This window comes from Centruroides vittatus, unplaced genomic scaffold (assembly GCF_030686945.1).
Source record: "Centruroides vittatus isolate TY-2023 unplaced genomic scaffold, ASM3068694v2 contig_3254, whole genome shotgun sequence".
Taxonomy (NCBI): domain Eukaryota; kingdom Metazoa; phylum Arthropoda; class Arachnida; order Scorpiones; family Buthidae; genus Centruroides; species Centruroides vittatus.
The window spans coordinates 215,806-230,590 of NW_027122087.1; the positions used below are offsets into that span (position 1 = coordinate 215,806).

Consider the following 14,785-nt stretch of genomic DNA (forward strand, 5'->3'; position numbering starts at 1 on the left):
GCTAACTGATAAGAGTTTAAATATGAGAAAATGAGATCAGTTAGTTAGTTCAAATTTCTATTCTTTGTTTTCTGGACTCGTTTTACAATTATAATGCTCTAGAGACCAAGCTTGGTTAATGGTTTAACTATTGCACATTGAAATAAAATATAATGCTAAATAATGTCTCTGAAAGTGTTTAAACAATAATCCAAACGTCTCCAGAATAAATAAAATTTCATAGTTTATCATTTTTCTATTAATTGAACAGAAAATAGAAAAAATTTGATTGCTCATTTCACATGTTGCTTCCTCATCAGAAGTGGGATAAGAGAAGTGACTGTCAAAACTTTAAGAAATTAATTCAAGAGAAAAATGAATGATTGTCAGTTTAGACAGGAATGAGGTACAGACAAGAAAGAAATCATTAGCTTTTATTTATAGAATGTAAGAATAATAATAAATTCGTAAATCATAAAATAAAACTTTATTTGCTTGTTATCAAAACAAGAAAATATTCAAGAAATAAAGAGTATATAATTAATATTTAAATAAAACTCTAATTTAAAAGTATTTAAAATTTTTACCTCAATTGTTTTTCTTTCTTTATGTAATGAAATATCATTTATTGTAACACTTTTAATTATAGGCAAATTGTTTCCTAATTGCAAATCACGAATCTACAAATAATATAAAAAGTTAAATTATTATATATGAAAAGTTCATAATAATTAACTGTTTAGTAATAATCAATCATTCATAACTGCTAAAAATTTTCATTAAGAAAATTTGTAAATAAAAAGATGATAAAATATTTTGTTTTCCTTAGTTAATTTCTGTCCATTTCATTAATGATTTATAACAATATTAAATATTAAAATTTCTTATTGTGTTCAAATATTTCAATATTAAACAATTTATAAAATAAGATTTTTTATTTCAAACAACAACATAGAATGTATTACAGTAGAGCGTCGAAAATCGGAATCAATTGGGGACTGGGGTTGTTCCGATTAGTCATTTGTTCCGATTACCGACTTTGTACGAAAAAATATATTAACCTGTCCGATGTTCAAACTTTTCTCCGTTGCGTGTCGCTTCGTGTTGAATTTTTCTCCGTTGCGTGTCGCTTCGTGTTGAATTTTCGTCGATTTTAAGCCTAACAAAAATTTTTACAACAACAATCGAGGCTATCGTATCGTTAAAAATTATTTCTTCATTTTGTATAAACAAAATAAATATATTGAAGAATATAAAAAACATGAAAATTATACTTTAGAAGTAAATCTAGTATCAAAAATGTTCGATTCAGCACGACACAGTCCAACTGAAAATCGTTCCGATTACCGGCCATTCCTATTACCAACGTTCCGATTAACGACGCTCTACTGTATTCATTAAAAAACTTTTACAATTTTCAAAATTTAGTTTATAAATAAAATAGAAAACGTATTATTTAAATGGAAAATTTTAAAAAATGTGCATAGTATTTCAATAAATATATATATAAAATTTTTGTTAAATTTTTTTAAAATAAAGCAATTACCATCACTATTTTTGAAAGACAGTTAGAAGGAATACTTATGTGCAAATTCTTCTGAATTAGCAAATTATCTGTTTGACACTTTTGTAAAACATAAGATAAATGCAAAATTAAAAATTCTTACTGCTATTCGTTCCAATAGTTTTCCTGTAGTTGTTCTTTGTAAATCCAGGAACTCTCGGCTAATTTTCTTCAGAAACCATCTGTAAATCAATTAATTAATATAGTGTATTAATAAATAATTTTAATTCTTATTTTAAAAAAAGCAATTAAAATTTTGGGTTATCTAACTTATCTAAGATTAAATATCATATAAAATATATAAAAGGGATAAAACTTTCTATACATAGCTAATTAATTATTAATAAATAATAAAGTGAATTCATTTTGAAATACACTTTCAGTTGAGCATTTTTATGTGAGACTTTAATTACAGAAAATTTTCATTTCTTATTTAGAATATCAGTATTTAGCATATCTAAAAAGGAAAAAGAATAGATTACATCTTAAAAAAGTATTATCCTTTGAAACTGCAAAATAATGATTGAAAGAAAAGCATATCTAGAAGAAAAATAATTTATCAGATTCCTCTATACTTCCATAAATTCCATGTTCTAATTCTTCCAAACTTCATTTAACATTTTGTTGCAATACTAAACATCTACAAAATATAAATAAAATACTCTTTATACAGAAATATAAAAGTTCAGTTTATCAAATACTTTGAAGGAACTGAACTACTCATCTGACTATTTTAAAGCTGCTTAGAAACAAAAATAAATAAATAAATAAATAACAAAAAACTAACTTACAGATTACAAAACTAACAACATTAAATTTCTAATTTAACAGTATATACCTGTTAAACTGAACTATTGATTCATTTATATCATATCATATTCATTCACACTGATTTAAAAAATATTTCTTAACAATTGAGAATTTTTCTCTTATTGTTTGAATAAGCTTAGTCTCTTATTATTTTATATTAACTTCATTACTGATTGCATATTCGGCTAATGTTATCATTAAAATAATCTTTTACTATGTTTTATTGGTATACATGTATTCATTTTTTAACCTACTAGTTAGGCTTCAGATATATTTAACATTTTATTTAGTCTGACTATAAATTGTTGGAATCATGTACACATCTGATCTTTCTAATGAATAATGAACTCTTTTTATCTTTTTCATTCTAATGCATTCTATCAAGAAAATTTTGAGTTTCTTTCTGAATAATTTTAATCTCTTCTAGCATTCCTTTTTTTCTTTCTTTTTAAGATTTTTGTTGTATCATTGTCTCCTAATATTGAAACTTTGTTAATCTTTTCTCTGACAGTTCTTGTTTCAAATCAAAACCTTTTTTCATTGATATCTTCTTAATTTTTTTCTATGATGTTTTTCTTGTATCTGTACCTATTATTTATCTCAATTTTAAGAGAAGCCTAAAATGAACTCGTTGACTTCCCATAAAAAATATGTAATGCAAAATTCGATATTTAATAATTCATAGATATAATGTATGGTGCACTTTACTGGAGAATTCCCATTTAATATTTTATGAAGAAAAGCTATTTACATCATATTAATTCATTAGTACTTTACAAATATGGGACTCTAGAGGAAGGTTTGACTGTATTATTAATAAAGTTTACATTTAAAACTTTTTTCTTTACAAAATAAATATTTTTAGTTTTTTTTTTATTCTTTAAAAATAATAATTTATACTTTCAATACATTGTTATAGTTTAAATGATATTTAAAAATTACCTTCTCATCACTTTAGTATCTTTCCATTCTCTGAATAAAAATTGAAATACTAAGTTTAAAGCAAGGCAGCTTTCTTTTTTATTTTTCCAATCACCTCCTTCAACATATTTCAATAGTTCCTTACGTAAAAATAAAAATTATATATTAATATATATATTTATTAAATATATTATAAGTTTTTCAAATAAATGCATAAAATATTTCAATTCTAAAAATGTTATTTAAAAAAATATTTTTTTTTTAAAGAATTATTTCACAAAGGAATTTTTCAAAACTTTGAATAACAATAGATAGGCCTTGCCTGCAATAACAAGGCAGCATAGCATGAACAAGGGAGAGAGAATAATATTTAATTACAAAATAATTTTTCTTATTATGATTTATTTAAAACTTAAATTATCATATTTTTAAAAATCTTTTGAAATACTCTTTAATTATTTTCAATTTATGGACATTTACTGGTATGTGCACAGACTAAGAAAAGTACTACTCAGAAACCACTGCCTCTAGATAGATTTGAACTCAATCCTCAAGCAATGGAAATGAGAATTTTGGTTCAAATCCATCATATAACCTATCATATACAGTGGAACCTTGGTATACGAACTTAATCCGTTCCTGATGTTTGGACTTAAACCGAATAGGATGTATACCAAACCAACCTTTCCCATAAGAAGTTATGTAAAAATGATTAATCCATTCTCATGTAAAAAAACCCCCTCTTGATATGATATATTAATGGGATTGTAAAATAATTTAAACACTGTTTGAGCACATTAATAAAAAAATAAATTTTATTATAGATTTTTAAAGTTATTATAGTATATTGTATTATATTATTTAAATCATTAAATCAAAAATCAAATCAAATCAAACTCTCCTTAATACTAATAATCTGTTTAGAAATTGATTAAACCCCTTTTGCAATGTTAGCAGATTTAATAATGTCTTTATTTTTCACGATTGTCAATATCGTCGTTCTCGGAATGTGGTATGCAACAGTTAAATCTCGAACACCCATGCCACCTTCATATTTCTTAACAATCTCTTTTTTCAGTTTCATTGTGATTCTAGTTATATTTTTAGTTTTCTGTTGCTTTTCATTTGCCTTTTTGCAATTCATGATTAATAAAAATAATAAAATTTTACTTACAAATTAAAATCAGAAGAAATTTAACAAAGTTATAAACCGTGGGACCGTGAACATCTAGTCTGGTCTAGTACACCGATAGTGCTACTTGTTCATAGATGGCGTGTATAATTAAGTCGTATACCGAACAAAAGTCGTATACCAAGCAAAATTTGTTTCATCCGTATTCCGAATTGGATGTATTCTAAAGCAGACGTATACCAAGGTTCCACTGTATGATAATATGAATATGTTCTTAGTAACAAATGTTCTTAGTAAGTTTAAACAAAGGAAAAACTGCTAGATGAGTTGTAATTGCAATTTAAAATTAGCAGATAATATGCATCATTGCATAATTTGCAACTACTTTCAAATTTATTTTTAATACAGATAATCCATAGGTTATCTACATAAAATTACAGTATTCAAAACAAAGTATCAACAGTCTATTCTTAATAATAAAAGTATCATATAAAAAATAATTTGACAGTACAGATAAAAAATACCTGCCAATAAAAATAAAACAAAATATTTTAAATTTAAAATAATCAAATAATTAAAACAGTAGCATAAGAATAAACAGAGATGATAAAAATAGATAATGAGATTAAAGTTTAAATAATATTCTTAAAGTGTCAATTAGTAATGTGACTATGCAAAATGAAATGAAAGGTTTGTTTTAGTATTTATTTTATAGATTTATTCATTAAACATAAATTTGTTTGTTGAAAAAAGCTTTCTGGAAAGCAATTTTACTTTGTTAACTGTAATGATTAATAAAGTACCAAGTTTCCCATTAATGTATAATTGAAACTGATGTAACACAAATACACTAACCTAATAGTTTGGCCAGTAGTTAAATTTTACTGATATTGGCATAGGTCAGCGGTTCCCAAAGTGTGCACCATGGCACCCTAGGGCAGTGGTTCTCAATCTTTTTGAAGTCGGGAAACACTAAACTTTGACATTTTTTCCATGGAACACTTACAATACATCAGATTTAAAGCAGGGGTGGAAAACCTTTTTGAAATCAAGTGCAGTCGGTCTAGTAAATAATGACATTGACATTTGCTGATTACATTCCCATACAAAAATTATTTTACATAGTATTGATCTTTCTTTTGCAACAAGTTTTAACTGCATATTTGATTTTTTTGCAGAACATCTGAAGTGGCTTCACGGAGCACCCATGTTTCGTGGACCACGGATTGAGAACCATGGCCTTAGGGAGCTGTGGCTTCCTCACAGGGGCACCACAAAATGTTATAAAATTTTTATAATTTTACTTCCACTTACAATTCAATGTGATAAGATGCAACATCCAGCAGACCTGGTGCAAATCATTAACTCAGTAATAAAAGTGACACACAAAATTGCAAAATGCCTCATACCATCGCAGAAAAACTCATTCTATTGGCTGCTGTAGATATGGTGAACATTATGATTGGTGGGTCTGCTGGATAGCAGCTTTCACAAGTGCCTTTGTCCAATAACATTATTAGTCACAGAATACAGCACATAGTGAAGGACCTCCAATGTTCAATTATTGAAAAAATAGAAGGAAAGGAATTTGGGTTGCAGCTGGATGAGGACAGAGATAACAATAATGATGTTCACTTGATTTGGTATGTACAGTTTATGGATAGTAATAACATTGTAGAAGACTCTCTTTTGTAAAAGTATTACTGCTGGTACTAAGGCTCACAACTTGTTTGAGATCTTTGATATTTTTATATCCAAAAATAATTTGGAGTGGACCAAATGCATTGGCATCTGTACTGATGGTGCTCATTCTATGTCCAGGTGTTATGGAGGATTGCAAGCACTTTTTTGAAGCAAAGACCCTGATGCACTGTGGACCCATTGCATTATTCACAGGAAAGCACTTGTATCAAAATATCTGAGTCCTACATTGAACCAGGCCTTAGAATATGTAGTAAATGTAGTAAAATTTATAAAATCTCAGCCGTTAAAGGAAAAATTGTTCAAAAAACTATGTGAGTATATGGGATCTGAGCACACATCTTTGTTGTATTACAGCACTTCAAGAAAGTACAAAACATTACCATGAAAGAGCGATAACTCTCTCGAGGTAATGTTGTGTTTTGTAATAGGGATTGTATACCAGTTTACCAATTTACCGGTTAACCGATAAATCGACAAAAAATCATTCGGTAAACTTACTGATAAATTTCAAAAATTTACCGGTAATTCGGTAAATGAAAAATCCATACTAGAAATTTTTATGTAGAAAATATTTTGTTTATAGATATTTGAAATGGCTAAAAGGACATTGAAAATAAAAAAACAGGTAAGTGTAAGCAACAATATACCTAATTATTAATTTTATGCGAGATATTTTTTGTTTAATTTTAATTTAAACTTTCTTGGGTTTGAGAGGTGCTGTAAATTGTACAGAAAGCGCTAGTTCTCATATGTGATTTGTGCTCTGCAGTTTTTGAGATTTTTAAAGGTTTAAAATCTTTACAATCAACTCTTTTCTTAAAGAATAAGTAAATATTTCCTTTTTTAATATTTAAAAATAATAATACGTAAATATTTCACGTATTTTTAAAATTAATAGCAATTTTGAATACACCACATTATGACAGGACATTAATGCAATATTATTGTAAAATAACATTAAAATTTTTTACTTCTAACAACTGTTTAAAATAATTAAATACAAATATTTATTACAAGATTCTAATGTTATGCCTTAAGATTGTGCAAAATATGTATTATTTTCTTGGGTAATCTTGGATTTAGTCGAATTTATGGACCTGCACCTGCTGAGGTATGCACAGAATTAATAGAAAATAAATTAAAAGAATTTCAAATTTATTTGAAAAATATTGTCTGCATAACATCGGACGGAGCTGCCGTCATGAAGAAAACGATGAAATTACTCAATAAAAACCATCAGTTATGTCTTGTACATGGATTGCAAATTGCAATCATAAAAGTTCTTTACAATATAAACACATCAGATGTACAGGATGATGATGAATATAATGCTAATTTACTACTTACTACAGATTCTGATTCTGATTCTGATAATTCGGACATTGAATACGATAATTTTGAAATAAACCAAGAAACTACTGGCTGTACCGAACTTACTCTACAAAATGCAGAATTAAATTTTGTAATTACAAAAATATGACAGATAGTAAGACTTTTTAAAAAATCGTCAACCAAAAATACATTACTACAAAAATATGTCAAAGAAATTATTGAAAAAGAACTTTCTTTAATTTTAGATTGTAGAACCAGGTGGAATAGCTTACTAAACATGCTGGAAAGATTTTTATTACTTAAAGATGCTGTCCGAAAAAGTTTAATAGATTTGAAACTGAGCTTAGATTTCAATGACAGAGAAATAAAATTACTACAAATATAATCTCAAGCCTGCAACCCGTTAAGTTAGCTGTTGAAACACTGCAATGAAAAGACTAATTTATATGTAGCCGATGTTACTTTGAAATTTATGTTGGATGAATTAACCAACCAAAATACATTTTTAAGCGTTGAACTAAAAAAGCATTAATATATAGCATAAAGGAGAGAAGGACTGTTTATTCAGACATGTTACACTATTTGACAGACCCTAATTTGGTTTTGTTGGGTCAAGAAAATTATGACATTTTTAATATAAACAGTAAAGCATCGATAATCAAAAGCATTGTTGAAATACTTTCGATTATTGTTGAGAGCAGTCAGAGACACTTAAATGATCCTGATTTGGATTCCAATTCAAAGTCAGATAACAAAAATATTGATACTTCTACACCTAATGTCAAATTATCAATGAAGCAGAAACTCTATGACCTTATCAAACAAAAAACAGAATGTCAAGAAGTCAGTTCCACAAGCAAAAAACACGAAAGATTGGAAACGAATAGTAAAAAAAGAATTAGAGTACTTCCGCCAAGAAAAAGTACGAGGAAAGTATATTCAAATAGTATTTGATTATTTAATATACCATTCGTCCAACAAGTGTTGAATCAGAAAGGGTATTCTCGGGATCTGGATTATTTTGTACAAAAATTAGATAAAAATTAGGAAATAAGACTTTAAATAATTTAAGTTTCTTGAGAAGTTATTTTTAAAAAAATGGTAATCAATAAAATGGTATTAGGTACTATATATTATTTCTGTTGTATTTTTATTTTTTTGTATTATTTTATTTCTGTTTCTAAAAGTTATTATTTTAGTTTGTTTAGAATAACACTTTAATTTTTATAATTTTTATATTTTATATCTTTGAAATAAAAAATGTGAAATGGAAATCAAAATGACATATTTTTTATCGCCTTAATTTTATTTTTCAGGAAAAAATTTACCGGTAAACCGGTATTTTAATTTTCATTTACCGAATTACCGGTAAATGAAAAATTCGGTAAATTTACAATCCCTATTTTGTACGTTTGAACTGACAGGAAATTTATATTTTTCTTAAAGAGGAAGACCATAAGTATGCCAAAAATTTTGGGAATAAAGATTTTTTAGTAAAACTAGCATACTTATGTGATATTTTGAAAAGCCAAATGCTCTGAATCTCTCCCTGCAGGGAAGCAACATGCATCTTTTAAATTCAATTGAGAAAATTTCAGCTTTTATAAAAAAATTAAAACTATGGAAAAGAAAAGGAAATGAAGACGGAGGAAAAGAATGTTTCTCTTTGTTGCAACAGTTTTTGACCTTCAATGGAGTTGGTTTCTCTCAAGGTGTGAAATCCATTTTTAAAGAACATTTATCACAGCTTATCACCACCTGGTTTGAGAAAAAGTTTCAAAATGATAATATCAATAAATTTGCATGGATTCAAGATCCATTTAATGCCAGTGCTACATTTGAATTTACTGCTGCAGAAGAAGGGAATATTATTGAGTTATCTTGCATTGAACATTGAAAACAAAATTTAGCAGCATGGAATTAACTGAATTTTGGATATCAGTAAAAGATGAATATACCTTCTGATTGATAAAGCTCAGAGAATCTTAATTCCATTTTTTACTTCTTATTTGTGCGAAGCTGAGTTTGTCGCTGTGATAAAAACTAAGCATTGAACGAAAATCAACGTGGAGAAGGAAATAAGATGACTGTGTCCAGTTTGATTCCAAGATTTGAGAAAATGTGCAAATGATCAACAGGCTCATCCATCCCACTAATTATAATTAATTGAATTTGTTCAATTACATTTTTTGTTATCTTAAATACGTGTCTTATTTATTTTTTATTTTTTACTTAACATTCTAACTCTTTAATTAAAAAGATATTGGTTATTTTGCTATTTTGCAAATTGTACTTGTTGGAATTTGACATAGGGTGCCTTGGGAAAATCTGGATTTAGCAAGAGTGCCAAGAATCAAAAAGGTTTGGGAGCCACTGTCTTAGGTTATAGTCAATATGTATAAAACAAACACAATCAATTTCAATTGGCACCACCATTTGTTTGACTGAAACTGGCACTAAATCAAGCTGGTACTGAATTACAAGTATTGATTATCACTTTGAGTGTAGCATTGCATTGAAGTTTGACTGTATTTCAAATTTAAATATACTTAATTTAATAAATTATAATAAATTCTGACAAATTTTCACTCTGATGTATTTTGTATGTAGACAGTTGTTTCATTAGATTTGAATACCATTTTTTTTACAGCACATAAGATGCATGAGCATATAAGACACCTCCCATTTCACCACAGAATATTTTAAAAAAGTATTTAGTGTATACAGACCATCTGCACATTTGGCACTCAACTGAAATATTTTACTATATTCTGTTTTTTTTTAAAAAGTAGCATTAGAGTGTATACTTTTATTTATCACGAAAAGAAAGGAATTTATAAAAAATCATTTACAATTTAAATTTACCATTAAAATATTCAACGTGAATAAATAAATAAATAATAATAATAATATGTTTAATTAAATAGCATTTTTATTCACCTGTACATGGATATTACCTATAGCCTATTGAAAGTCACTTGGAAATTCATTATTCTATGAGAGATTGTAACTTCAAATTTAAGATGCAGGGGGATTTTTGAGCCTTATTTTTGGACAAAAATTGTATCTTTTATGTCATAAAATACAGTAACTTAACACATTAGCAATTGATTACATAATGTATTTTACTGAGTTTCCTATAAAAACTGATTAGCTCAAAACAATGTTTGCCTTGTCAAACACTTATATTTTATAAATTGCCATTAAATAATTATATATACATCAAGACCAATAAAGATAAAGTCAAAGTAAATTTTTATACTGAAGAGGGATAAATGATCCTAAAAGGCACCACAAAGTTCAAAGATAAGATGTAGATTCCTTTCTGCATTTCTAGTGTACATACAGATTGTTACATCTATATACATCTATATCATTTAATTCAGTAGAAGTTTGTTAATCTGGTATCAAATAATCTGGAATGTCTGATAATCTAGCAACCCCCTGAAAAGTATCCAATTATCTAGAATTGTCTGGTAATCTGCATTCTTGGACTACACAAATCAGAATTTGTTTGGACATTTAACGTGTTAGACCCCAGGTGAAATTGAAGTGAAGATAGGGATGCAACCATGCTCAATGCTATACGTCAGCAGACTAACTGCGAGATTGAAAGCAACACAACCCAGCATGTGAATCATTTATAGACAATACATGTTTGGGAAAAAATTGCAGTATATGCACATAAATCATTGTACAAGTTGATTTTGTGCAGTAATGTGCTCATTATCATTTTTGAAAATTTTTCAATCAATCTTAACACAGTGTAGTCATGCAATGTATCATTTTTAGATTGATTAAAGAGCATGTAAAATGTCAAATCCAAAGCATATAGCAGCATGTGGTAGTATAAAACAAACAGCAATATCCATAATATTTAGATTATACATAACCTCTTGAATTTTTTGATAGAACAAAAATGGCAGTAATCCAGCATCTTCAATAATCTGACATTCCTCTAGTCCTGTAGGTGGCAGATTAACAAACTTCTACTTTACACTTTTATTGTTTATAATTTTTTAATATATTTAAAAATATGTAATGTAAAAATATTAGTTGCTTTTAAATTAGAAATCTAATTAAATCATACTTCTGGTAATTGGCAAGGTACAACTTCAGGCACAGATGGTGAATCACATATAGGCAATCTCAGGAAGAATTTGTAGATGAGGTAGAACTGGAGTACTATTGTTATTATTGATCCCACACATATAAATGAAATAGCTAGGAATATCATGATAAAATCCAACAATTTTATGGAATATGTCTAAAAAGAAAAAAATTTAAATAAATAAATATATATTAATGTTTATTTATTTATTTATATTTATGTTATACATTTAAAATTTATTTATATTCAAATATTAAATTTTGATTCAAATTTAAACTTTAATTGAAGATTATGAACTAACAATAATTATTAATTATTATATTTTAACTAGAATTAATGAGTTTTTAAAAGTGATATTTTGTATGTGGATAATTGCTATTTTCAATATAATTAAAATCTTGAAATAGATTTTTGAAGATATTTGAAAAATCAATTGAAAGAAGTTTTTTGCAGCCATAAATGTTAATGTCAAAATAATTAAACTCTGAAAATCTTTTAAATATTTTATTTTTGGTTAGATCACAATAATATCAGTTATCAATTTTTCTAAAAATATTTTTACCTAAATTATATAAATATATCAGCAGTTATCTTTAATTATAAAAATAGTTATAATCTAAATTTATAATTAATTAATTTTACATAAATCTACCTTAGACATATGTATATAAAATTATCTAAGCAGTACAAGATAAACTATGTTAAATGCTCGTACATTCTGTTAAAGGCACTCTAAGTTTTTAAGTATTTCTGTTATATTCGTTACCATTACAGATAAAACAATAAAAAATAAAATAATGTATTTTACTTTTCTTTGTAATATTTTTATCTATATATCCATATATAAAATATCTATATATTTTTATAGTTTTGATAAATTTTATAAGCAATCTCTATTGTCATTTTCTGTTTCTAATATCATACATAATTTTCATATATTATTTTACTTTCTGTATTGTTCGGTATATTTCAAGAATTAAAATTTATTTCTAAAACTGTTTCTGATAGTAGTATGCAAAGAAAAAGGTAAAATAAAAATTAAGATATTTTTATATTTATTTTTTAAAAAATATCTTATTTTTATCAAGGTTTTATAAGATTTCTTGTTTACGACTTACCAGGTGTACCGGTTAATAATGCAAATTTTTTAATCAAAGAAAAAACAATAATTTCAAGAGAAATATCAAAAGTGCTTTATTCAAGGTAATGTCCATTGCTATCTACACATTTCCTCCATCTTTCAGGTAATTTGTGGATACCATCCCAATAAAACTTTTTGTTTTGAGGCAAACCATTCATAGACCCATTTTTCTATTTCTTCATACATTTTGAAGTGCTGGTGTACCGGTAAAATCGTATTAAGAAATGATTTAAAACGAAACTGAATTACTGACAGAATTATTGAACAACCATTTATTTTTAAGTTTTCTATCAGTTTAGACCAGCGGTTCCCAACCAGTGGTCCGCGAAAGATTTAAAACTTTTATTCATTTTAAATTTTTATTCCCACATTGACACAAACTGAATTTAATTTTTACTAAAAACGTTATGTTTTCTATTATAATAGTACTGTTAAAGCATGTTACTCTCAAGTTTAACGATTACTTATGTTAAAAGTTTTGATTAAAGTTTATTTTTAGATTGACACAGTTTATTTTTCTTAAACCTTGTGGTCCCTGCTAACAACAATGAAATCAAAGTGATCCCTGGTCAAAAAAAGGTTGGGAACCGCTGGTTTACACAAACAATATTCTTATAATAGTAATTATTATGACATAACAGACATTGAAATAATGTTAATTATTAATCATGTTTTTCTTTATTTTGAAAGTAGGCTCTTAAAAACATAATACATTTAGGCTCTCGTCATCTAATCTAGATCTAATTTTCGTACAAATGGCAGCTGCATTAGAGAAAGCTCTCTCGGAATCAATACTAGTTGGACGTACTGTCATTAGAGCATTGAAAACCTTTTTAAGATGCGTACCTTGTATTTTTGGCACTACGAAATAATTCATTTCTTTCTTAACTATATCTCTCACACTTTTAAATTTACTAATATTACTGTTATCAGTGTCTACGCTCGTTTGATGTTTAATGAATAAATCCAATTTCTCTTTCATTGTTAAATTTGAGTTCTTTATTGTAGATTTTTTTCTCGTGTCGACGTGAGAAGTTGATGGCATGGTAAGCAATGAACACCTCTCACCAGCATCTGAGTCTGAACTAATTTCAGCGACATCGACAGGTCTTGATTCGTTTTCATTTTCTGATAAGTGCTTAATTATCTGTACAATTCCATTTAAAATTGTATTTTTGTTAACATCATTGAATATTTCATGTGACTTATGTTTGTTTAATTTTTCTGGGTTATGTAGATACATTAAAATATCAGAGTAAATGGTTTGTCTCCCTTTCACATGAAAAATAATTTCTTTCTTTAGTTCGTTACACAAAAAGAAATCCTGCTTTGATAGTTCTTCTATCAGAAATTCTAACGTTAGATCTGCAACGTACAAATTTGTGTATTCGCAACACAATGATTCGACTGCTACTTTTATAGGTTGTAATGAGTGTATTGTATTAGACAGCAATTCAAGTTCATCTTCAGAAAAGATTATATCTGAACAAATATCAATTAGACTTTCCTGACAGAATTTCGGACCTCTGAAAAACGTTCCAGCATGGTCAACATACTGCTCCAACGTGTTTTTGAGTCTAATAGTAGAGATAATTCTTTTTCTAATTCAACTTTAATATGCTTCTGAAGAATGTCATTTTTGAGTGGTGATTTTCGAAACGATTTAACTACATTTCGTATTTTCTTAATTAAAAAATTTAAAGTTTTATTTTGAAAAACATCCTTGCGAAACATAGTGTCATCAAGGCTTTCCTGTATTACTTCAAATCCTCCATCATCAGATTCATTGTCTGAGGTTTCGGAATCTTTCTCATCCAGTTTCGAATGTATGGGTTCAGTACTGTTTTCTTTAACATGGCCTTTTTTGTATAGAACTTTCACTACTGCTAAGTGTAAGCCGTGAGCAAAGCACACTTGGCTGTTTACATTGATTAATCTTGACACTTTTTTCATCACTGCAGCTCTGTCCGTGACAATTGAAATTAGATTGTTATAATCGACATTGAATACTTTTAATCTGACATTTAAAATTTCAACGCATTTTTTAGCACACATAGATCCACGTGCGCGAATCAGACCAAGATTCCAAAA

At 27.3% G+C, this 14,785-nt stretch overlaps 1 protein-coding gene across 3 annotated transcripts in view; it reads right to left on the bottom strand.

The window, feature by feature from the left end:
* Pdzd8 (PDZ domain containing 8) overlaps positions 1-14,785 on the bottom strand; it is an 85,577-nt gene that overhangs the window by 37,444 nt on the left and 33,348 nt on the right. For all 3 annotated transcript variants that reach the window (XM_067268365.1, XM_067268366.1, XM_067268364.1), the window contains 4 exons: positions 11,533-11,709; positions 3,296-3,414; positions 1,647-1,725; positions 567-659 (listed from right to left, as the gene is read on the bottom strand). In XM_067268365.1, coding sequence (XP_067124466.1) covers positions 567-659; positions 1,647-1,725; positions 3,296-3,414; positions 11,533-11,679 — 438 coding nt within the window. In that variant the 5' untranslated portion in view covers positions 11,680-11,709. The remainder of the gene's footprint in view (positions 1-566; positions 660-1,646; positions 1,726-3,295; positions 3,415-11,532; positions 11,710-14,785) is intronic.